Source organism: Thermobia domestica, chromosome 3, assembly GCF_964235325.1.
Source record: "Thermobia domestica chromosome 3, izTheDome1.hap1.1, whole genome shotgun sequence".
Lineage (NCBI taxonomy): Eukaryota > Metazoa > Arthropoda > Insecta > Zygentoma > Lepismatidae > Thermobia > Thermobia domestica.
In genome coordinates, this window is record NC_137456.1 from 206,974,340 (window position 1) to 207,002,115 (window position 27,776).

The 27,776-nt window shown below is 34.6% G+C and overlaps 1 protein-coding gene across 1 annotated transcript in view; it reads right to left on the bottom strand.

Moving 5' to 3' along the window:
- Nucleotides 1–27,776, bottom strand: part of Dh31 (diuretic hormone class 2) — a 623,319-nt gene that overhangs the window by 190,621 nt on the left and 404,922 nt on the right. The window contains exon 2 of the mRNA XM_081752142.1: nucleotides 25,352–25,472. Within this exon, the coding sequence (XP_081608268.1) occupies nucleotides 25,352–25,443 (92 nt within the window). The 5' untranslated portion in view covers nucleotides 25,444–25,472. The remainder of the gene's footprint in view (nucleotides 1–25,351; nucleotides 25,473–27,776) is intronic.

Consider the following 27,776-nt stretch of genomic DNA (forward strand, 5'->3'; position numbering starts at 1 on the left):
ATGAAAATTATTTTTGTTTTTAACCAATTTTTACTTGAACTGCACTGCTTTTCAGGCATTATTTCCCAATATGATGAATCAAATAAACCAAATAATCAGCATAGTAAAACATACAGAACACCACACAAACCATTCTTATTATGATCTCACGAAAGGGACAAGACCAAGAAACGTCCAAAGATGCACGAGTCGTCTTCAATGACGACACCAGCTTTAATTTCTTTTACAACCACTCTTAAAACCATACTTGGATTTATGCTAGTGAGCTCTTTCCTTTGATTTTTAAATCCATAATTAATCCACATTTGTTCCTGCATAAACATAATGTGATTAATATTATATTATAAATAACTTTTATTAAAAGTTTTATTGGAGAATTTTAGATGGCAAATATAATTTAAACATTGGATTTAAATGTTTGGGTATCATTAGACTTAAAAGATATTTTATGAATCAAAAAATATTACTCACAATAGGCTAGTTAATCAATGTAGAAAGTTCTTAATTTGGAACAAACAAACGTTATCTACAGAAAAATTCTTTCAAATTTTTTCAAGATGTATTATTTTAAGTCGGTGCTTATGTCTCTCATCTAAAGTATGAGTGTCATTACTTACGAAAAAAGAAAATATTATGAGTTTAAAGTGGTGGTGTTTCGTGTATACATCTTTTCAAGAGTACGTTTGTTATTTGCCATTCAAGAGAACCAACATATCTTAAAAAAAAAAAAAAAAACATATGAACAGCCAGTGAAATGTAAGGCCATATAAAACGTCTCCGTGTATTTTTGGTACATTTTTGAACAAAAATTTCTTTATTGAAAATCAATTTTAGTCAAGTTCATATTGACCACTATTATCTATGGCCTTTTGCCATTTTTCGAGTAGCTTCATAATTCGATCGGTGTAGAACTTCTGTGGTTTATCGTCGAAAAACTTGGCCGAGTGATTTTCAGCGGTGCTTCGGTCGGCCATTTTTTTTTTACCATCAAGAGAGTTTTGCATAGACTGAAACAAATGGTAGTCAGACGGTGCAAGATCCGGGATATACGGTGGATGCATCAAAACTTCCCAACCAAGTTCCGTCAATTTGTTCCGTGTCCTCAAAGATGTGTGTAGCCGCGCATTGAAATGATGGAACACAAGTCCCTATCTGTTGGCCAATTCTCGGATGATTTTTGATAGTGATAGGTAGTGATTTGTCTATTAAAGCCACGAGACTTTTGAAAAGTGTTGCGCATTAGAATTCTGTCTTATTATCGTTCTAATGATAGAAAAACCTTCCAACATTTGAACCAATTAACAGTGGATTACAAAACAGAGAAATCCATCTCGAAAAAACAGATCAGGTTGTGAGATCTTGTCTGTCAGTTTTAAAGAAGAAACGTAGTATTGGTTTTAGAGGCAGAGACAAATAAAAAAGATTTGCACTAAAGTATCAGATCCTTAATTCTCTCCGCTGAAGTGAATTCGGAAGATTCTCTCGTCTTTAAAGAATTTTGTAGCTAAAGAATTTCTAAATATGACTCATGAAACAATTCACCTGAAACAAATTTTTAATAATACATTCGACTATACAACATTAGAAACTAAAGAGATATCTGCGGGAGATAATGAATAATATTTGAAATCCTTCGATTGTTTGTTGCTACAGCCAGCAATGGCACCGATCCTGGGGGACCAGGGGGCCGGGCTCCCCACGTATTTTTATGTGTATAGATTTCCATATGTATTTTTTATTGTTATATTTATTTTTATGAATATACATTCTTTTGCATAATTTGAATTCAATTTGTCTTTAAATCCTTAAATATACCTTCTTAGACCCTTGTCTGCAACCAAACACACATCTGAATGCCCCCCCCCCTCCAGGTTACAAAGAAATCGGAAACAATTTAGAACAGTTTCGAAGTCCTGCCATTATAGAATCTCCTAGGTTGTAATAAAAAAAATGCATCTAATTAGAAGTTGATAAAGTAAATATTTTATCCAACAACAAGGGCGACAGTAACATATTAAAAAGCAGATTTGTTGTATCAGTATAAAAAGGGATTTTCTCAATGTATATAATTTATTTACAGAAGCTGTAATAATTGGTGCTTCAACAATACAACGTAATGACATTTTCTTGCTTTCACCATTTTAGGGGTTTTGGTAACTTTTGTTACCATGATGTAGTATCGTCTTTAAGCCCTTAGTTAGGTTCTATAACAAGTATTTAAGCCGGGAGTTTTTTATTAGTCAAGTCAAGAATGGACTAAAGAACACCCCATATGCGTTTAGATGCGTTTTTTTATTTCATGTTAAGGTAAATTTCAAAAATTTTTCACGCCCTTAGTTTTCACGACATTAAATTGAAACTTTGCATAGGATTGTGTGTAGCTTTGGGTATTTCTAAATTTTTTCTGAGATCCCTACGTAAAACCGGGGCCGGGAGCGCAAGTGTTCCGAGGAGGAGATTTTCAACAAAAAATCCAGTTTTTCCTGATTTTTTTCGTTTCAGGTATGTGACACGGACATATGATATCGTTGAAAAACACTCATTCTACTGAAGAAAATAACGTTTGAACCATGACTCTAGGTCAAATAGAAATGACGCAATACATTTTTGAAATATATATATATAAAAACTATAAATAAAACTACATGAGCTGACATAAATTATTGAGCAATTCCTGTAGGGCTACAATTATTAAAATTGGCATGATTGTAGCTTTCCGGAACTAACCCACAGGAAAATTGCCAAAAGTGAATATTTTCAAATTTAAGGGGTCGAAAGAGGGGATGGGGCCTTTTCTTGGACTTTTAATCTAATATTGTAGGTACTTAGAATTGGAATAAAAACTTGAAATTCGGATGGGAAATTGAAAAATTTTTTCCATGTTATATATATGGTACGTCTTCTACACCCCAAAATGTTCAGGCACTTTCGGCAGGATTAGAATGATGAAATTTCGCATGATTGTAGCCTTCCAGGACTAGCCGACAGAAAAATTGGCAAAAGTGAATATTTTTTAAATTTTTAGGAGTCTAAAGGGGGATAAAGAAATTTCCATGCTATTTAAATGGGCGTTTTCTTCGGATACAAAATCTTATCTTTTAGATAGTTGAAATAGGAAAAGAAACGACAGAATTGTGGGTACAAAAGGTGCGAGGCCGTAGGCCGAGCAAAGACAGTGTGTGGGGGTGAAGTCCTCGGATCGGAAGATTCAGTAAATATAAAGAGCAAGTTCACGAAATTCACTGTTGATGCAAAGGCCGATAGATAAGAAATGCGAGGCCGTAGGCCGAGCAGACTTGGGATGGGGGGGTGGAGCCCCCAGCTAGCCAAAAGCTAGTTATCCTAACTATATATAACTACATGAGCTGACATAAATTATTGAGCACTTCCTATAGGGCTACAATGATTTAATTTGGCATGATTGCAGGTTTTCGGAACTAACCCACAGAAAAATTGCCAAAAGTGAATATTTTTAATTTTTAGGAGGTCTCAAGAGGAGATGATGAACTTCCTCATGTTATTTAAATGGGCCTTTTTTGTACCTACAATCTGATGAAAGAATTGGAATAAAATTGGTACTTAGAATTGGAATAAAAACTTGAAATTCGGTATGCTTGTAGGTTTTCGTTAGCACTACCTAAGTAGATTAATAAAAATAAAAAATTCCAACTTTAGAGTGGTTTTATAGGGAACTGAAAAATCTTTCCAATGTTATTTATGTAGAACTCTTTTTACACCCCCAAAATTATTGAGCATTTCTTGTAGGGCTACAATGATTAAATTTGGCATGATTGTAGCTTTTCGGGACAAACTCACAGGAAAATTGCCAAAAGTGAATATTTTAAATATTTATGGAGTCGAAAGAGGGGATTAAGAATTCCGCCATGTTATTTAAATGGGCCTCTTCTTGACCTATAATCTCAAGTTTTAGATACTTAGAATTGGAATAAAAACTTGAAATTCGGTAGGCTTGTATGTTTTCGTTTGCGTTACCTAAGGGAATCATCAGGTCTAAAGGGGAATGAAGAAATTTTTAGGAGTCTAAAGGGGGATGAAGAAATTTCCATATTATTTAAATGGGCTTCTTCTTGGGATACAAAATCTTATCTTTTAGATAGTTGAAATAGGAAAACAATGACAGTATTGTGGGTTCAAAGGGTGCGAGGCCGTAGGCCGATCAAAGACAGTGTAGCAGCAAAGCCCGCGGATGGGCAGATTCAGGAAATATGAAGAGCAAGTTCACGAAATTCACTGTTGATGCAAAGGCCGATAGATAAGAAATGCGAGGCCGTAGGCCGCGGAAACTCGGGGGAGTGGGGGCAGAGCCCCAGCCAGCCAAAAGCTTATATATATATATATATATATATATATATATATATATATATATAGGGTGTTTCAAAACAACAGCGACAACGTTTGGGAGGTGATTCCTGACACCAAGATAAGACAAAATTATAGACCAGCCTGGATGCACAAATGCTTCCTTTCGGAGTTATAGATTGCCGAAAACATGAAAAAGTGAATTTTAAAAGCCCATAGCTCGAAAACTATGGAACCCACCGTAGTCGGGTGAAGACTTCACTTAGGAACTAGTAGGTGCCATATCGAAATATCCAAGTTTCAGTATCCTGCGGTACTCCCCCAACAGTTTTTAAACAGGTGGTGAGTACTTCCAATCAAATGGCCGTAGTCAAATTCCCTCTATAAAAATTGTTGCGTGAGTACCTTAGGATTCTGAAAGATTTATTTTTGGGTAGGGCACATATTAGTTCCTAAGTGAAGTCTTGACCCGACTACGGTAGGTTCCATATTTTTGGAGCTGTGGACCTTCAAAGTTCATTTTTTCATATTTTCAGCAGCCTATAACTCCGAAATGAAGCATTTGTGCACCCAAATTGGTCCATACTTTTTGTCTTATCTTGGTGTCAGGAATCACCTCCCAAACTTTGTCGGTGTTGTTTTTGTTGTTTTGAAACACCCTGTATATATATATATATATATATATATATATATATATATATATATATATATATATATGAAGAATGGGCCACATGTATTATGTATATAACAACGTATTGTTTAAAAAAACTTCAGACCCCTACTTCAACTGAGGCCCGGGCCAGAGGAGCAAAAATATTTCGAATTTTTTTTCGAAAAAATCCTGTTTTTTCATTTTCCCGTTTCTGATGTATCATATGGACAAGCGAGTGGTACCGTTGGAAAGTATGATCTATTCTGAAAAGAACGAGGTATGATCCATGATCCCACAATAAGTGGTAAGAAAGCAGTAGCTGTCTGAGTGAAAATCTAAAATTTAAGTCAACAAGTGGAAATCCTTAAAGGGTTAGAAACGTTCTTACAACACAAAGAGAATCAATGCTTGCCGATAGAAAATCCAACCTCATTTTATTGGCATTCGAAAAGCAATACTCCAGCACTTCAGGTAGGAACTCGTTCTCGATTCGACTGTTAAAACTGTAAATGGTTTTGGGAACTAAAATAAAACTTATGAGCCTTTTAAGTGTTTAGTAAATTAAATACAGTATACATAACAATCTATTAATCAGCATAGTTCCTATTACTTCTTGTGTATAGAGACTCAGAAAGAAGTCCTTGTTCTTTTATTGGAGTCAAGCTCCTCTTTACTCGAATTAGCGTTCATTTATCTGGATCTCCTCTGAGATGCCTGAACCGTTCTGAACCAAATTTGAAATGATGATTATAGAGCGCATGCTGAATGTAGTAAGGGATAGCACGTCCCAGTCGGACATACCACTGAAGAATAATCACCGAAAAACGGGATGTCCATAGACTTTACCTTGGAAAAGTATTTGGCACGCGAATTCTCACTGTAAACAACAGAAAATAGAATTTTAAGCTCTAGAAATAGGGCGAAACCCTTTTTGTTTTGTTCTGCGAATACAATTTTACAAAGCGAAGCAAGCATAGTGAGCGAAACTCGTCTTTCCTCGACTTAGGCACCGGTTTGTTCGGATACTTCTCCAAGATGCTCGAGCCGTTCGTAACCAAATTTGACATGGTGATTCGGGAGCTCGGGCTGAGTGTCGTAAGAGATCGCACGTTTCAATAGGACACACCACTGAGGAATAATCTTTGAACAACAATATACCCATAGACTTAATCTTGGAAAAATATTTGACATGGGAATTCTCATTGTAAACAATGGAAAAAGAATTATCATCATTAAAAATAGGACAAAGCCCTTCTCTTTTTGTTCTGCAGAAACAATGTTTCAAAACCATTATGTTCTTTGCTGATATGCCAAATTCAACAATTTGCATGTAGTGTTCGTTCACGATGACAAATGATGCACTAAAAAATTCTATGAATAATCAATAAAGGTCGATCACATTGCTCCAAATATGCAATTATTTCATACCTAGTATATATATTTCATAGCGTTTCAGATAAACGTGCATATTTTCAAATATTTAGTTTGAAACAAAATAACCTAATCCTAATTAGGTATTCGCAAAACAGAAGTTCTGAATTCTGCTAAGCATGTGCGTCTTGTTCTCAGGTGTTTATAATGTATGACTTGATACATTTTTTTTAAGTGTCTGATTAGTGATACTGTCACATTGTGATCAACCGAAAAAATCTGCTTTTTCAGGTATTCAAAAAATAAGGTTAAGCGGAACAGAAGTGTAAATTCGAAATAGTATTTCATGACTTTCTAGCCTCTCATATATAGCGTTTCTAGTCTTTTCTAAAGCGGTATCGCAACAGAATCACACAACTGTGATTCAAGCTAGAAACTGCAGCGCAAAATGTGATACATCTGTTATGATAATTTACTAACGAAGTGAGATATTTTTACGACAAAGACAGAATACCATACCATTTCCTCATGGAAAAGATTCTTTTTTGATACCACATGAAATTGTGGTAATTCTTCCCTTGAAAATACGATCTTTTCCTTTAGGTTCCTACTTGGTTCTCACTAACACACAAATGCACAATAGATTAAATACTATATTACTTGAGACTAGCTGTAGAATTGACGACAAAGAAGCAATGTGCACTTTGACACTTTATAACATAATGAAAATAAAGCGGCTCAATGGTCTTTCGTAATGCCAAACTCTCAGTTTACTTTTTGGAAATTAGATAACTAGCGAAAACAGGTAACTTTAGTAATATCCTCTTTTTCTGTTCTCTATTGTTTGAAACTCTAGTAAGTAGTTCATAAATAACACATCTACGTACATGTGTAATTATTTCATACTGTTAACCCAGAAATCTTTAGCTATTTCGTCTTCTTTCCATTGAAATGTCGAAAGAGAAGTAGTACTAGGTTTTCAACTTTAAAAAGATTGAAAAGTGATCTTGATTCTCGTAGGACTCTGCTACAATATAAGTTAGAAAATTAACACTTGCACGAATTATGTTATTGTATTTTTGCCATAAAAATCAAGGTTCACTTCTTGAGCTACATAATGTTAACTGTCCGTTTCTTGACGACATTACAGGTTCAGCAAAGAAAAATATCTAAACCCGTTACCATCTTACGCAATCCGTACAAGAAAATATAGTTGTTTTTTTCTTTCTTTTCTTTTTCTTTCTTTCTTTTCTTTTCTTTTTCTTTCTTTCTTTCTTTTTTTTTTTGCTTATAAAAATTGTTTATATTTGTAATTTCATATCCAAGTCTCAAACAGTAAAATATATAGATAATAATTTTCTTATCTATGCTTCCGAAATGCAACAAAAAAGTTTTAAATTGCAATACAAATTTAAATTAGATTTGCAAATTCCTACATAAGAACCACAATCTAAAAGAAATGCTGATATATATATATATATATATATATATATATATATATATATATATATATATATATATATATATATATCTTACAACCATTTACCACTAAAAAGAACTTTAGTAGGCCTACCAGAAGGCCTAGCCCCCATGAAATAATCTACGTACATAGCTGGTCTGGGGGCAGTCAGAGGGACGGACGATCCCATTGGGGGCACTCATCCCCTGTCCCCCTCTAGCATCGTCACTGGTCGTCTTAGGCATAGACCGGCGCTCAACTATTTTCTTTCACATCACATTGCGGAGGTCAATGAACTACACTACGCGAGTGCTTGTTTTAGCTCAGTGGTAGAGCGTTCACCTCTGATGCGTGGAGTCCCTGGTTCGATATCACCTTGCGCCAAATGGACTTTATGGTGAACAAACACTGTGTGCATGGGTTTACTCGGGTTCTCTCATTTCCTCCCACTTTATTCATTCCACCATTCCATTCATTCACGAAACCACATAATAACATTGTTGCTGCAAGTTCGAAAAAAGGAACATTTAAAATGGCACAACATTAACAACGAGGTTTTGTTTATGGGGTTCCCTATGTGGCTAGTTATAATATTTTTCATATGCTTCGTATGTGGTATTACGTGAATATGGAACTAGATCAAAATTTTTTAGTGAAATTAGCATTACAATTATTTTCAAAGATTTCACCAGTATATTCACGGATGCAACAGGACACAAACTATTTTTACAAAGTGTAAACATGTCAGTGAAAGGGCACCAGTGAAAAGAGAAAGTAGAATCTACCGTGTGACGAACATACACGTTTAACAATAATATTTGTTACAACGGTGAAAGGCGGACGTCCTGATAAAAACGTTACAAAAAATACAAACTTTTTGGTCTAGAAAAACCCAGAAATAAAGAACAGGAGAATGAAAGTGGTAAACAAATAAGTGTATAAAATATCTGGTAAATTTAACCAGTGGTATTTCTGATAGCCATTATCGTTCGAAACTCTGTCAGTCGAATTCACGTATCGTTATACATACTCGAGTCAGTTTGTCGCGTTAAGCAAATATCTGGTATTACCAATCATATTGGAAACTGCAGTATGGATCCTGAATTGTAAGTTAGTTATTTTTCATTATTTTCTATTTCTATTCTACTAAATGATAATCAGTAGTATTACCGGTCTAGTAAAATATTCCTCAGAACCTTAGAACTATGTGCCAGGACATAAATTACATGAATTACATAAATTTACTTAATATGAGAAATTTCAGATTGTAACACCAGTATTAATATTGCAGGCTCATAAAGCCCGAGACAAAGAATTCGCGTAGTTATAATTGTAATAATGCTATATGTTCTTGTAAACTTTGAGACTAGTTGGTCCAGTAAAATATTCAGATACTCGTGTCTGGTCTTGTATTCAAATTAGATTTTTGTAAGGACCAATTCAGTCACCTTCACTAGTCATTCAGTTCTTAATCGAATGATGGACTAGGATATTGTGATTAATTATTGAACTATCATAGCATTAAATTTAACTGCGTTTCATCGCTAATAAAGTGATAGGTATGAATAATAAAAGGTTACTGAATTATTGCATACTTGAGCATCATATTTGAGTAGTCTCATGATTGATTTAAAGTATGTATGCTATTTGACCATCATCACTATAATACCATTCGTATATTATCTCATTACATCCAAGGTAATGTGTATTCAAGTGTACAATGCGTACGTAGCATGTATTTAAGCAAAGTTTAATTTCATGTGTTAATAGATATAACGGTTCATGTTTGAACTTCATATTAATATGGTACAGTGGCTTTTATGGACACTTTTATTTTTTATGATCATCATAGGTGAAGGAATAAACGCATATCATCACCCTCTATTTTATTTCAAATGACAAAATTAATTACTATGATCAGTATTCAGAAAATATTTACAAAATAATTTAAAAAGAAATTTAAGAAGCAATATTGTAGTAGAAAGGACACCAGTGAAAACAGAAACTAGAAACTATTGTGTGACGAAAAATACACGTTTAACAAAAATATTTGTTACAACGGTGAAAGGCAGAAGTCCTGGTAAAAACGTCACAGAAAAATAACTTTTTTGGTCTAAGAAAGCCCAGAAATAGAGAACAGGAGAATGAAAATAGTAAAGAAATAAGTTATAAAATATCTTAGTGGCATTTCTGATAGACATTATCGTTCGAGACTCTGTCAGTCGAATTCGCATATCGTTATACGTACTCGAGTCAGTCTGTTGCGTTAATCGAATATTTGGTATTACTAATTATATTGGAAACTGCACAATTTTATTATGGCACTTAATATACTATTCTTATTGAAAAGCTCTAGGAAAAAATAACGCAAAGTTAATGCAGTGCTTGCTAATTGAGCTAACAATAACACAGTTAAATTGAGTTAAATGAGTTTTAAACGTAATAAGCAACTAAATCAACGAATAGAAGAACATTACAAATATAAATCCGGCCGCACATTGACCAAACGCAGGAGAATCACGCCGAGAAGGAATGAAGGTCGAGAGGATGCGGAGTGAGGAGAGATCCAAGGGCATGGAAGAGACCTTTTTCTAGCACGTGTTCCAGTGAATATTCGCTACAAGTCTTTGTTGCATTGTTCACAGTATTGTACCTCTGTTGTTCTGTCTTCTACTTGAAGTGGCCGTCCTGAAAAGTAGTTCAAAAAACAAAATGAGCAGGTGAATTCTGTGCCAAAAGATGCAGCTCTTCATGGTGTTGCACTAGTGAAGACCCTCCCTTGCACTGATCTTTGCCCGGTGTTCACATCTCGTCTTCTCTAACAATGGCAGTCGGAATGGGATCTCGCACATGACAACAAATTGCATGCCATTAAACTACGCTTAGGTATCTGGACCTCTAGTTCCCGCCAGTCTCATTGAGAAGAAATACTTTTAACTCGACTGCATATTGGATACAGTCATTTGACGCACGCATATATTTTAAGTGGCGTTGCAGCTCCAGAATGTGTTTTTTGTGGGGACCTTTTATCTATTCATCTTGTCGAATGCCCACTCTGGTTCGGCATCCATAACGTTACTAGCTTCCTGAAGCCTGAACTTGCTCCTTGGTGCCAACACACGTTTTCTCGTTGGTCTGCTAAGCTCGTGTGTGGATGTTTTTTCTTGTGTTTTATTTAACTTATTCCTCGTTTTACTATTGTTGATTTTGTCTTTGATATGATTTTGTGATTAAGATATGTCTTTGCATAGGTGCAAAAAGACCCAGTTGTTGACGTATTCAGAAAATACCTTGCTCTACTCTGCTCTACTTCCATAAACAAGCTATGTTAGTTCTATTGCGCAAGTATAATTTTCTTATTACCTGCCAAATTGTCTGCCTTATTTCCAAGTTAATCAACTTTATGTTGAAAAGAAGAAACGTATTACAATATCCGGAGAAATCTATCACAGAAATGACACATAACAAACGTGTATTTCGTAGAGATCAGATCAAGATGGCTCAGTGGGAGAACGTTCACCTTTGGTTAAAGATCCTTAGTCCGATTCTATGTTACATGGTATTCTACTGGGCAACATCTATGCAAGTTCTCGCCCCGTTCTTGTGATTCTCTCTGCATCTTCATTCCATCAATTTGATCTCATTCTTCATTTACTTTCGGGACCACGGTTGTTCAGTGAAAGAGCGCTTTCTCTTCTGCGTGGGGTCCCTAGTTCCATCCCCAACCAATTAAGTTTTTGGTGGACAACGTCGTACCAGTGAGTTTTCTCGGGTCACTCTCGTTTCCTTCCTCATTATCATTCACAAATTCTTCCATCGTCATTCACTTTCCTTAATCATCCATCTAACTTAGCTTAAAGGGTATAAATGTGAGACGTTAAACTGAAAGATATCATTTCATTTTCTTTTTCATTTTCTCTTATTAATCGTCCGTTTCCCTTTGCCTAAAGAACACAATCGTAGGACTTTAAACTAAAGATCTTTTGTTTTATTTTTCAATGCAAAGATACACGCTTTCAGAACATTAATGAAAAGAAATGAAAACTCTTCTCTGTATGCAGTTTTGGACAAATGACAAATTATGTGTGGAAAAATTGTCTCAGATTTTCTTTTATAACTGGCTAGTTTCCTGCCTGATATTTATTTAGTTCTGTGAGGCATAACAAATTAATGATTTATATATTCCCATTGTAAAATGTAGTAAAGTACTAGACCAAACATTATAATACGTATAAATGACATATTTACACAATGCAACACTAACATATCTAGCAGTTCATTCACGAACTTAAACACTTTGTGTTTTCAATTTTGCCAAGAATACTTAATTATTCACTCATGAGTACTTGCTACTTAAGTCAGTTAACATTACAACATATACACACACAGTAAACACTCATTTCACATTAACTGATTATAATGCACTTAACTCATACCTATCAATACAATAACTTAATTTGATGCAATTGATGCCATCAAGTATCTATAGATGATGATCATTTCATAGGAGATTTCAATCACACGGGACATTCTTAGTTTTGTTTGGAGTAGATATACTTGTTTTAGCACATTTAACATGCAATGTTCATAGATACTAAATGAAGGCATTTATTACATTACATAATTATTATTGATTTCTCTTTGGTGGTTCGGTTAACAATTTTTGGGACGAATGGCATTATTTAGGGTGTTCAGTTGAGAACAAAGACAAGAATGTTTGGTCTTTATACTAACTTTGTAAATGTCGTGATTTAACAATAATATAATTACTTAGTAAGTGAAATATGAGATTTAACTAACTATTTTTTTTAGTTAACATATCATCATTGTTCTTATTTTATATTCACGGCAAGGTTAAGTCATGGCAACAGTACTACGGGCCCCACTCTATCTAAATCTTGATTATCCAAATCGGGGACCCAATGGACCATAGTGAGTTAATCAGGGATACTTTGGCCCGGGATTGCGTCACCTATTGAAATTTTGCTTATGCTTATTCAGGGGCCATGCACGTTGGTGTAAATGAGTCAAAGGTACCTTGGCCCTGCTATGACGTCATTGAATTGGGAGTTTTGGATCAGAGGTCATGATAATTCTTTAAAATTACTAAAAATATGGTCTTGATGATTCATTACGTTATGAAATAGTACAGGTTTACGAATGCTTTTTATTTTTCGTTTCCTTTTATGGCATAAAATTTGGAGGTTGTTATCCCTTTGATGAGATGGACTAACACTGGTGCAAATGAAATCTTTAGTTTTATCTCCCACGCTTATGCCGGTTATGCTAAAGGAGACGGTGACAATGAGAAAATGAATGAAAGTGTGGAAGAAAATTGGAGTATCCTGAGCATAATGTTGCCCACCACAAAACTATTTTCGCGGGGTTTGAACCAGGGACCACATACAGCAAAGGTGAACGCTCTACCACTGAGCCACCACGTCCCTTACTGGTGCGAGTTAATGTATTTGTTTGACGTCGGGGTGACCTTATTTCACTCTTGATTATACAATTTGGGACCCCCACATGAACACTAGCGAATGAATTAGAGATACTTTGGCCCGGGATTGCATTACCTATTGAAATTTTGCTCATGTTTACTCAGGGGTCAAGGATCACTCAGGACACATAAGATCACCTTGATTTACATCAGGAGTTGGGGTGGTATAGGACCTCGTTCCCTTTGATGAGTATAAAAATATTAAAATTTGGACTTTTTTTTAGCTTATCCTATTATTTGATGCGACATTTTCGTTATATAATAGAGTACAATAGTTTACTTTTAAATTTGAAAGTCATCGTTCCCTTTGATGATTATCGATTTTGGAGCCTTATTACGTTATATGGAGGCGTATTTAAAATTATTTCCTTAAATTTGATAAGTACTTTGTGATCCACTTTGTTCCGTTTAAGGGGTGAACATGGATACCTTGCAATCATCCCGAGTTCGATTCTTGGTGCTAGTTTAGGAAATGTTGAATTTAACGTCCTCAGCGAAAACGATGGTGATGAGAAATGATAGGACGAAACAGGGGAAAACATGTTCCCTTTTAGGGGTACAAAATTGCCAAAATATAAACGTAAGCAATACGTTGTATCACGTGTTTGGTCTTTTGACCCAATTTATCCTCTTGGATGAGGTCCTATTACCTTATATAGTTATATGGGCGTATAGAGATGTCCATTTCCTATTATAAGACATAGGTACATTTGTGCACCCCTTTAAAATTTGGGACGAGTATAATGGCCAATCTTTTAAATTTTGGAAATTTTCCAGTTTAAGCACTCGGTATTATACTACGGACTCTAATATGTATCATGATAAATTTGGGTGGTTGACTTCGTTCCCTTTTAGGGTACAAAATTGCCAAAATATAAACATAAGCAATATGTTGTACCACGTGTTTGGTTTCTTTGATCCAATTTATTCTCTTGGATGAGGACCTATTATCTTATATGGTTATATGGTCATGTATAGGGGTGTATTCCCTATCATAAGACATAGGTACATTTGTGCACCCCTTGAAATTTTTGGGAATGGTACTTTGGCCCACCCCTTAAGTTTTAGAAATTGCCCAATTTAAACATTTGGTATAATAGTACTGAACCCTAATATATATTACTATAAATTTGGGTGGTCCACCTCGTTCCCTTTTAGAAGCCATTTTGTTCCGCTTTAGGGGTGAACATGGATACCGTACATGTGTTGCAATCATCCCGAGTTCGATTCTTGGTGCTAGTTTCAGGAAATGTTGAATTTAACGTCTCCGCGAAAACGATGATGATGAGAAATGATAGGACGAAACATGAGAAAAACATGAACTTACTTGACTGAGGATTGAAGCAGGGACCTCACACATTAGTGACAAACCCCCCGGATGGGATGATTTGATTTTAGACCTAATTAGTAACTCTCGTTTCCGTTCATGGATTAAATAAAAAGATGACTCTTTGCTTAAATCTGATTAGTTCATTGTTCGAGCGATTTTTTAAACGCTCAGCGTTTGTTGATCAGTAAGCGCTTCATTGATGGAAACAATGTTGCCAGATTTTGAAAACCTAAACTGCTCCGATTCTTTTTCGAAACGGTTCCGCTGAGTGCAAGAATTTTCAAAACTAAAAATTTTGAAAAACTAAAAATTTTCAAACTAAAAAAAATTAAACTTTTCAAAACAAAAAAATTTTCGAACTAAAAATTTCAAATCAAAAAAATTTAACAAAAATTGTCAAACAAAAATTTCAAACAAATATTTCAAATAAAATTTTGAAACAAATTTTGAAAATCTAAAAAAATTAAATCTACAAAAATAAAATCAAACTTTCTGGAACGATTTTTTTAAACTTAAAACTTTTGAACTTAAGATTTAAAACCGAATTTGAAAACTAAAATCTTTTCGAACCAAATTTTCAAACAATTTTTTTCGAACTCAGAAAGTTTTAAACTTAAAACTTGGAAATCAAAATTTCAAACTAAACGTTTTTGATCTAAAATTTCGAACTCAAAGTTCTCACTAAAAATTTTTCGAACTCAAAGTTTTAAAATCAAAATTTGAAACTCAAGTTTCGAATTAAAAATGTTTTCGAACTACAATTATCAAACTCAAACTTTTCGAAAATCTTAACAGAGATTGAAAGTGATCACCTAAACAGATTACATCGTAGATTGTGAATTGTTGCTAAAGTTGAAAGTGCAGTCAGTTTAATGACTTTTAGTTTACTGATTTGAATTTAAATTATCTTGGAGAAGTATTCAGGATTAAATTTGATATATGATGATGAACCGTTTGGCTAGTCATTGCTAGTCATTTATTTTGTAACGGAACATTGAAATGAAGTCTCAAGCTCATCTCATAAGACAAACTATCTAGTCAGCCCTAACTCACAAATCGTTTCGCGAACCAAAACCGTTGGTAAGCCGTAACTTTTAGTAATGTAACATAGTTTACGGTTTAAGATTTATATTGTCTTGAGAACGATTGAGTTCGTTTATGTAATGAACCCATTTGGCCAGCCATAGCCTGATGTCACATCGTAGCACATGAAAGCAATCATGTTGTAGTTGTGTAGCCGTGACCATTTTTTCTGGACATAGCCTGTACGATCACCAGGAATGAAATACTACTTAGTTTAGCGACCATTAAGACGTGATTTAATAAATATTAGCCACATTAACACTTGAACTTGTATGAAACGAATAACAGGTTACTGATCACAGCACAGAACGAACAAAATGCTAAGATGGACAGAATTTGATTCATGTGACGTCAAGCACAGAAGTATTTCCTTACCTCTCACTCCTCTCACTTGAAGGACAAGGTGCTAATCAGCATTTTTCCAGGTTGAATGCATTACAATAAAAAAGAAATCTTTCCTTAAGTCCATTTGAGATTTCAGTGGCTAAGTCCAGGTTCGATTTCTGGCGTTATTATTACGGGTTTAAGTACACAACCCACAGAAGTACGGTCAAGTCTTATACAGCCTAAGGTCACAAACGCTTTCTATCTTATATGTAAAATAGAAACAAATATTTGGTGTTTATAGCTACATTTATGATGATTAGAATTTCACTTTGAACTGTAGGTCCATGTCCTATACAACCTCGATATTGTTAAGACATTATAAAACATTTATGGTGGTTCAGATTTTATCGTTCACGTCTTATGCAGTCTAGGAACACAAGATTTACGTCCTCAGTACTGTCAAGAGAACAAAAAACACTCGTGGTGGTTCAGAGAAATGAAATTAAATCTTTGAGTTTTACGTCTTACGGTTATGCTAACTAGGCTAAAGAAGACGATGATGATGAGAAATAAATGTAATGATGGATTAAATATAGTGGGGAGAACCCTGAGAAAACTCACGCACACGGCTTTTTGTTCACTACAAAGCAACTTGACGTTAGCTAAGATCGAACCAGCGACCTTACACACCTCTGTCATTGAGTCATCACGACGTAAAACAGATAATGATATACTTAACATGAAACAAGCAAGGTCACTGAGTTGAGGAAGATCATTTTGCAGGCCTCAGCTTTTCTCGGGGAGCAGATACCACAACAATAATTTAAAAACCATTCATGAAAAAGACTTGTTTAGACTAACATCACGCACACACACACACACACGACACACACACAAACACACAATGTTGTTTATTACAGTACATACTGATTACATTTTTTGAATACAAATATATTACTTATGTTGATTTCAATGAAAATGTAATTAAGTTTTAGCAGTAGGCACAGACTGTTCGTGCAGTACTTTTATCGTATAAAAGCTTCACTTAAAATAGTGAACGTCAGCAGGATCAAACTAGAATCCTTTTCGCATTAGATGCACTTGTTCACTTTTATGAAATTGTTTTCCAGCCGGAATCGATCTTCTTGGAAATGTTATTTAATACAAATCACTCGTATTACAGCACCACGGTACAAAACAATATGAGATCAAAACGATAAATCGTTCATTTCTTTTACACAAGGAAAGCCGAACCATGGTATCGTAACAGTTTCTTTCTTTCTTCATTTACAATCTTATGAGGGAAGCTCTTCCACCATAGTAAATTGAATTCAATGTAGCATCATTCACTACTGGCAAGATCTTTCATGAAATAAGTAACATGATAATCCTATGAGAACGACGGGTAGCACTCTAAAGGAATCGAACTGAAAACCTCTTGCACCAGAAAAAATTGGATTCAATGAAACATTATAGCATCACTAGATAACACGGTAATCACTATTGCAGTAAATGACAAGTTCAATGTTAGAAACACAGGACTGATATCTTAGTAACTAAGCACCAGTAACACAATTTAAAGAGAAAGAATGTAATATGACAGAGCTGAATGATGTCATAAAGAAAAACTGCAAATTCTGCATTCTTCATCTATGACAAAGAAACTATGATACTGAAGTAATGAAATTCATTTCGTGACGAAACTTGTGCAAGAAGCCGCTCCTCTCTTTCGTCATCTTCGCCTTCGCATGTGATCTTTCTTAAATGCAATTTCAATATGACAGAAGCTGACTTAATATTTTAAAGTGTTTGGCAATGTAAATAGAAAATTGGTTCATTGGTTTTAACTACTAAGCAGGCGTCGATTTTGAGGTCCGAGTTCCCAGCTCATAAGATATGAATCGCTGTGCTAAACGAAATATGTCCTTCTCTTAAAGTTATTCAAAAATCTATACCTTTGCGAAATCGATACGGGGTTCGACTCCAGGTAAGGAAACACACATTTTTGTTCTATCGCAGGATGTCTTAACATTTGATGGTTCTGATTTCATCTTATTTCACGTCTTAATGGTCGCTAAACTAAGTAGTATTTCATTTCTGGTGATCGTACAGGCTATGTCCAGTTACACAACTACAACAAGATTGCTTTCATGACCTACGATGTGAAATCAGGCTATGGCTAGCCAACGGGTTCATTACATAAACGAACTCAATCGTTCTCAAGACAATATAAATCTTAAACCGTAAACTATGTTACATTACTAAAAGTTACGGCTTACCAACGGTTTTGGTTCGCGAAACGATTTGTGAGTTAGGGCTGACTAGATAGTTTGTCTTATGAGATGAGCTTGAGACTTCATTTCAATGTTCCGTTACAAAATAAATGACTAGCAATGACTAGCCAAACGGTTCATCATCATATATCAAATTTAATCCTGAATACTTCTCCAAGATAATTTAAATTCAAATCAGTAAACTAAAAGTCATTAAACTGACTGCACTTTCAACTTTAGCAACAATTCACAATCTACGATGTAATCTGTTTAGGTGATCACTTTCAATCTCTGTTAAGATTTTCGAAAAGTTTGAGTTTGATAATTGTAGTTCGAAAACATTTTTAATTCGAAACTTGAGTTTCAAATTTTGATTTTAAAACTTTGAGTTCGAAAAATTTTTAGTGAGAACTTTGAGTTCGAAATTTTAGATCAAAAACGTTTAGTTTGAAATTTTGATTTCCAAGTTTTAAGTTTAAAACTTTCTGAGTTCGAAAAAAATTGTTTGAAAATTTGGTTCGAAAAGATTTTAGTTTTCAAATTCGGTTTTAAATCGTAAGTTCAAAAGTTTTAAGTTTAAAAAAATCGTTCCAGAAAGTTTGATTTTATTTTTGTAGTTTTAATTTTTTTAGATTTTCAAAATTTGTTTCAAAATTTTATTTGAAATCTTTGTTTGAAATTTTTGTTTGACAATTTTTGTTAAATTTTTTTGATTTGAAATTTTTAGTTCGAAAATTTTTTTGTTTTGAAAAGTTTAATTTTTTTTAGTTTGAAAATTTTTAGTTTTTCAAAATTTTTAGTTTTGAAAATTCTTGCACTCAGCGGAACCGTTTCGAAAAAGAATCGGAGCAGTTTAGGTTTTCAAAATCTGGCAACATTGTTTCCATCAATGAAGCGCTTACTGATCAACAAACGCTGAGCGTTTAAAAAATCGCTCGAACAATGAACTAATCAGATTTAAGCAAAGAGTCATCTTTTTATTTAATCCATGAACGGAAACGAGAGTTACTAATTAGGTCCAAAATCAAATCATCCCATCCGGGGGGTTTGTCACTAATGTATGAGGTCCCTGCTTCAATCCTCAGTCAAGTAAGTTCATGTTTTTCTCATGTTTCGTCCTATCATTTCTCATCATCATCGTTTTCGCGGAGACGTTAAATTCAACATTTCGTGAAACTAGCACCAAGAATCGAACTCGGGACGATTGCAACACATGTACGGTATCCATGTTCACCCCTAAAGCGGAACAAAATGGCCCCTAAAAGGGAACGAGGTGGACCACCCAAATTTATAGTAATATATATTAGAGTCCAGTACTATTATACCAAATGTTTAAATTGGGCAATTTCTAAAACTTAAGGGGTGGGCCAAGGTACCATTCCCAAAAATTTCAAGGGGTGCACAAATGTACCTATGTCTTATGATAGGGAATACACCCCTATACATAACCATATAACCATATAAGGTAATAGGTCCTCATCCAAGAGGATAAATTGGGTCAAAAGACCAAACACGTGGTACAACGTATTGCTTAGTTTATATTTTGGCAATTTTGTACCCCTAAAAGGGAACATGTTTTCCCCTGTTTCGTCCTATCATTTCTCATCACCATCGTTTTCGCTGGGGACATTAAATTCAACATTTCCTAAACTAGCACCAAGAATCGAACTCGGGATGATTGCAAGGTATCCATGTTCACCCCTGAAACGGAACAAAGTGGATCACAAAGTACTTATCAAATTTAAGGAAATAATTTTAAATACGCCTCCATATAACGTAATAAGGCTCCAAAATCGATAATCATCAAAGGGAACGATGACTTCCAAATTTAAAAGTAAACCATTGTACTCTATTATATAACGAAAATGTCTCATCAAATAATAGGATAAGCTAAAAAAAAGTCCAAATTTTAATATTTTTATACTCGTCAAAGGGAACGAGGTCCTATACCCCCCCCAACTCCTGATGTAAATCAAGGTGATCTTATGTGTCCTGAGTGATCCTTGACCCTTGAGTAAACATAAGCAAAATTTCAATAGGTAATGCAATCCCGGGCCAAAGCATCCCTAATTCATTCGCTAGGGTTCATGTGGGGGTCCCAAATTGTATAATCAAGAGTGAAATAAGGTCACCCCGACGTCAAACAAACACATTAACTCGCACCAGTAAGGGACGTGGTGGCTCAGTGGTAGAGCGTTCACCTTTGCTGTATGTGGTCCTTGGTTCAAACCCCGCGAAAATAGTTTTGTGGTGGGCAACATTATGCTCAGGATACTCCAATTTTCTCCCACGCTTTCATTCATTTTCTCATCGTCACCGTCTCCTTTAGCATAACCGGCATAAGCGTGGGAGGTAAAACTAAAGATTTCATTTGCACCAGTGTTAGTCCATCTCATCAAAGGGATAACAATCTCCAAATTTTATGCCATAAAAGGGAACGAAAAATAAAAAGCATTCGTAAACCTGTACTATTTCATAACGTAATGAATCATCAAGACCATATTTTTAGTAATTTTAAAGAATTATCATGACCTCTGATCCAAAACTCCCAATTCAATGACGTCATAGCAGGGCCAAGGTACCTCTGACTCATTTACACCAACGTGCATGGCCCCTGAATAAGCATAAGCAAAATTTCAATAGGTGACGCAATCCCGGGCCAAAGCATCCCTGATTCATTCACTATGGTGCATTGGGTCCCCGATTTGGATAATCAAAATTTAGATAGAATGGGGCCCATACTACTGCAACACTAGGAAAATCATGACTGTTGGTGGCATTTGGTAAGCGAGGCAGAACATGCAAGAGAACAGAAAGGTTTGTGGAAGATTATTTTCTTTTACACAAGTAACTTCGTAAGTGTTCATGTTAAATTATTAATTTCTGTATAGATTTAGAGATATTTAATAGTCATCAATGAATAATAAATTGAAGTTTTGCACATTACCAACCAAATGCCGGTAATTAATAAAGAACTAAACTAAGATAAGCCTTGTGTCATGATAGTGAAAGATATGAAATATTAGTACCTATTATTAATTTAATGGTTTATATATTATGTCCTATTTCCACTAAACTACTTTTCACCTTACGCACTTAAGTGTCTTTCTTATAACCAGAACACTTTCGATGAACCCATGTATTACACTGATGAATTACTTCCACATTATAACACTCGAACACTTTCAGAAAAAAATGCTACTAAGCATTTCTCTCTTCACTTCGGTTTCATGTGATAGAACACATTCTATTATAAACTGTTATCTCTTTACTGAAATCGTAGAGTGCGGTTACGAAAGCTCCTAAGTGAAGTATTCTTTACCCTTCTTCCATTTGTTTTTAATTTCACGTCTAATGCAATAAGTTAAGAACGCGAACGATCATTCGATTGTTCTGAAGCTTAACACAATCCCTTGAAATTAGAAAAAAGTTGCACACATAACGTAAAACATGTTTGTAAAACTTATATAATAGAAATATTCTTGCGAAAGTTCCTGGCATTCTAGAGTTGAATTTTTCTCACTACAGTTCTTTCACATCTCTAGCAGTAAATTTTCTTATGATGTCGCATGCAGTTTTCATAGATATCGTTTCTATGATCAGTGTAAAAACACTCCAAACAATAGATATACTATTTTAAAGCATTCTTCTTTCCTGTATAACCTCCCTGGGGACAAATGACGAGTCAAGACACAATATTCCAAATTGACAATTTAAATCACACGAGAAAATTAGGTCTAATTCATTATTTATTATTGCGTTGTTTTGTTCGTTTTATTTTATTATCGCGTTTCTCGTGTTCGTTTTTTTTTTATTATCGTGTTTCTCGTATCGCAAAATCGGTGCGCACACATACGTTGCCACCATGACACTTGGCAGCGATGATCAGGCAGTGGACCACGGAAAACCGTGTGATCACACCACGAAATGACAGAAAAACTGCCCACGTGGTTGACACGAACCATAGACCATCATCCTCAAGAGATATGTTGGAGAACAGTAAAGAGTTTGGACTTGTCTCCATTGACGATTTCTAAAGCGTCTAGTGTACGCTGGACAAGCTACACACATGGTTTTATGTGTTGGCTTTCATTATTCCAGAACCAAGAACAATTCAGGTTGCTAATATCGCTAGCGTGCTAATTGAGAAATGGTCATATTTTTAACGAGTCTCGATGTAATTTTTTCATAGTGATATCTATACGCTTGCATATCATACGTTATCGTAGGAAGTACAATCTATCAATGTGCATTATCGGGCGTCACTCAGCTGAACGGTACGGGAGCCATTAGTTGCGACACGTAATTGCAATCCTCTTTGAATAATGACAAATATCAGACATCCTGGCCTACATAGCTGTTTAATATATAGATAATCGAACATGTGTGGTATATGGTTGGTCGTCGTGTTATTCTAGCAGTAAATTCTGATGTCTTGTCGACCCACATTTAAGCTGCGTGAGAGGCGATTTGTTAGGAATAGATAAAATATTTAGTTGATTCTTATAGTGGGTCTAATGGCAAGACGTGTCGGCTATACGCCTTATAGATTTATTAAAGTTAGAAATATTTTATAGTTCTGAAATTATAGTTATTTCTGTATAGTCATGTTACGAATTGGTGCCATGAGTTTTCTTTCACTCACATGTCTTTCTTGATTTTAAAACTGTCACTAACAATACTACATACAAGTAAATGATATATCTTTGTTACAGAAAGTGATAGAATTGACATTTATTAAACAGTATTATTTAGAGTACATAATTAGAGCCAAACCAAGGAGGAGACTTTCTAGTCACAAGCATTTAAGTTTAATTGTTCGGACAATATTCACTGCTTAATTCAAATTCAAAATAGCTTGTTGAATACGTTCATTGAGTTTGAGGAGAGAATTAGAACATTCTTGAATTCATTCAGGTAGAAAATCATAAGGATGAAGCAAACATTGGTTCTTGACCTGCAGCAGAGATTATAGTGAAGCAGAATCTCTTCTTTTCTCGGCTCCTACGTGTCTGCTTGGTATCCAGTGGATAGTCCAAAGAATGTTACTTGCATCTATTTTTAATTTTGCTTCGTATTGTGGACTTACTAAATGGAATCACGGTTTATAGCAGAGGTGATTTCTTCTGAACCTCTAGAATTTGAATGAAGAGTTAGTATGCAGTTCCTTCCTTATATATTGACAAGTAAGATCTGACACGTTAGACACATTCATTGTATTCGAAAACTTTAGATTTTGAGCCAAGTTTCAGTAGACACACTTTATGAAGTAACAATCAATCAATTCACACTTTGGTATTTTCGACTTATTAATATAGAGAATGTAAAGATAGTTTCATTATCATCCTTAGGGATTAGTCATTCTTAGGGAATCTCTGAAAAATTCCAAAATTCAAATTACTCGCTTTCATACAGATTTCCTCCTCCACTATCAATGATGCAACTGAATGCTACAATGCATGAAGAATGATTCCCTACTCCTCTGGAAATAATTCACAAGTTACATTTGCATATGCCTTAATTCTTCAACGAATATAATCTGTACTACTCAATAAACTGGTCAAATGACGTCATAATCACATAAGTTGCATTTTATTTAGTTATTCAAATTATCTTCTGTACATAATTACATTTGGTTAATCGTATGATTACGAAACGTTTGTTTGATCTAACAGCAATAATTAATCTAACAGAACAGGAACACACGTTTCTAATTTTTAATATGAAATATTTGTATTTACTTGGCGATAATCCTAAGCAGAGTTTGTTTGATAGCTTTGTAAAATGAGATTATCACGAATTTATAGCGAAGTTTATATATTAAAATCACTGACTGCAATTTGTCGGCTATTAATGTCAAACAAAAAATAAATAACTAAAATAAAATACGAGTCAGAAGGCATCAATTTTAACATAGTTGTCACAGCAGCTTGCGTATTAACGTTTTTGCTCTTATTTAACAATGGCTCCCAACCAGTATGTCGTGAAAGTTTAGAATTAAAATATCATTATGTATTTATTTATTAGTTAAAATTGATTTTGAGACATACTGTACCAGCCAACTCTTCCAGCGGCAGCAACAATGTTCAGTATTGCATACAGTCTGCAATAGTATATCTATAATTTATATCGTTACACGACAATATAACGATCAAGGAAAAATAATTATTCATTTGCAAGATAATTTGTAAAATATTCGCTTTTAATTTTGAATAAAGTGCGGTCATTCATTGGAGCTGCAGGTCACTCAGATAAGAGATATATAAACAAGGTTCAAAACACATACATATGAATTCCCCGCACATAAGGCATAGAAAAAAACTGAGTCGGAGATTAAAGCTGTTTTCCTACGGGAAATGACGAAACTAGGAAATTATTGTGGAATTCGGCAGAAAACTAATATTAGGTCATTGATAAATGAACAAAGGATTCGAGAAGGCCAAGTGTGAAAATTGAGAGTATCGTCTAACAGTTATAGGAGAAACATCGTTAGCATCACCAATAGAGATTAGTCGTAAAAACGAATTTTCCATTGGCTAGTAACGATACATTAGAATTTGATAACTCCGACTCATAAAATTCGACTGCCACATTCAGATCAAATTACACATTTATTGGTTTGGCATTTCAGAATAATATGAGATTTCAGCACCAAGTTAGAATGTTAGCTATAATCTATATGTAATATGCTTAATTTTTATTTCTTCATAATAGGAGCTCGATATACTTTTCCTACGTTACTAATCTTAGTAATTCAATTAGAGATAAATGTGCGTGATCATCGGCCCCCATACAACAAGAGATTAAACATAAAATATCTGAGCTATGCAGGGTCACGCACCGATATTATTATTAGTAAAATATAAGCATGTGTTTTGTGATGTCGTGAGTGTTCAGTAAAGTGTGTAGTTAGCCAAAAAGGTTGGGAGCCACTCATTTACTATATATCAGTTGTCGGTATTTAGTATTGGTTTCGTTACCTCACACCGTAGCTAATGAACATTCAGCTAATTTATTAACATCTTCAAGCACTTACCTATTGACAGGTGCACTTTGGCTGATTTGAACGCCGAAGAACAAAATGGCTCCGAATAGAATAGTACAAGATATAACAGATGACGGATTCATTATGATTGATTGAATGTAGGCCAAGTGATCTGGAAAAAGAAAATACATTTATGTTAGTTTCCAATCACATTCAACATTTATTTAATTTAAATATCAACGAAGCTATAGGTTTGACTATTACATGCAGTAGCCGAAGTGTTGTTTGACATTGATTAATGCTGTCACGTCAACCAATCCACTTACAGTGACTTCGCCAATGCTGTAATATGGAAATCCAATTCGGACGACAAATTATATGTTGCAAGTGAGACGAAAACCTTGTAAATATGTCGCAATATTCACCCAATGAAATGAAAAAAAAAATAAAAAAAGGGGGAGGTTTTGCATTAGCACATTGAGAGATCATTTGTTCATGCCAAACGTCAACTTGGCTGCAGCATAGAATAATCCTATCTTTACTTCCATATATTTGTATATTCTTTTGGCCAAGCTAATGAAATTCATTGAACAATTAAAATATGAACACATAATTCTAATTACATTTATAGCCAAAATGCAAATAATTACATTAAAGAGTATCAGGAATCACTATAAGATTATTATTCTTATTTTTCTGTTGAGAACAAGATATTTTTCGTTAGTGTAGACAATAAAGTAAGATATTTATGAATTACTTAAAACAAAAACCCCTTGTTATAGAAAAAGCAATATTTGGAAGTGAAGAATTATTGTGCTGCTTCCACTTCTTAGATAAAAGCAGTTCTTTAAAATAAATTAGTTTCCATAACAATGAAACAGCGAATGATTTAAAATATTTTCTAAAAGATTAGAAGGGATTATAGTATTATTAAAATATAAGGACGACAATTTGTTGGATTTTAATATCACTCTGTTTTATGATCTCATTACATTGCAGCCTATCGTATCGCACATTTCTTTGATTTGCTTTCTTCAACTTTATTTTTCATGATCTAAGCTAATAATAATTTTCTACGATCGGAAACGAAACATGCACCACTTTACCAAAAACAAGTATTCTGACTAGTCGTTCACGACGAGACCAAACAGTTTAGACATTCGCTTTGGTGCTAATCCGGATAGTCCGCCAAAAATATATACTGTATGTTGCATGTGTTCAATATTGTCAGTTTTTATGCAAATGAAGATTAAAAGTTGTAATAATATAACTAATGAATCTACTAAGGGCTGTCCAATGTTCAGTGAAGAAACAAAAGATTTAATAAACGTTAAATAGTTCCCATGATATTTTTTTAGGAGCAAGGAATAGTAGATCCATCAGGTTTTAGCGAATTGCTTAAATACATTGCTATTGTCGAATAGTTTGGCATGATTTGATTCTATGTAATTATCTTGTTGGTTTGTTTCATTCAGTTCCTTGGCAATGAACCGCTATAAGGATACCTACCAATTTCAGGTATATCATTGTTGAGTAAATACGAAATACACATAAAAAGTAAGTGCTGATCTGTTATAATTTCCAAAAACAAGGAACAAGAAAAGGAACAGGGAACTAACCTGTGCTTATTGGTCAACAAACTCTACCTCTTTATTGATATATAGTTGCAATCGGTCCGTCCATTTTGTATAGCATGTCGCAGAGCCATCTTTGGGGATATGTTTCAGATACTGGAAAATAGCATTTCCCAGGGATGACCTACTGGGCAAAATGGCGTCGACGAAGTAAATCCTTGAGGTTGGAAATAATCAGAGGGTGGCAGAAGTTCAATATTATGGGCAGCCAGGAAGGAGATCATAACTATAGCATGATGTGACGGGCATTGACCATATGGAGGATGAAATTGCCACTATTTGTATTCGTTTTTCAGTCAATTTTGACAAAAATTCTGTATTAAAAAGTGTATGAGAATACTTGCCCGTAATTGTATGACCTTTCGGAACATGGATGGGAAAATATCACTCCCTGGGAATTCCAGAGGATAGCGTACAGCACTACTCATTGGATGCAATCTAACGAAATTTTTAGGACGGGGTTGAATGTGTGTGTTTCCTCTGTATCACTGTGCCTTTTTGCTTTGGTGTTGAATATTGGAATCTGTGATTCATAACAGAGATTCAACACGTCGCAACACTTTCCAAGAAATTACATCTCTTTCTTCTGAAGCGTCTCATTGTTGGACACTTGATAGAATTCTTTCTTCTTTAGATCGTTATTAAACATTCGTGGAATGCAGCGAGAAGAAACTTTCCTTAGCGCCACATCGTTTGTAATTATTCATTCTACTGTTCCCACTGTTAATCTCAGTGTATCACAAATCTCCTGGATGATGACACGACTATCTTCCACGATAAAATTTTCAACATGGTTAATGTTAGCGTTGGTTGATCCTGCTTTTGGACGTCCAGAACTCCGA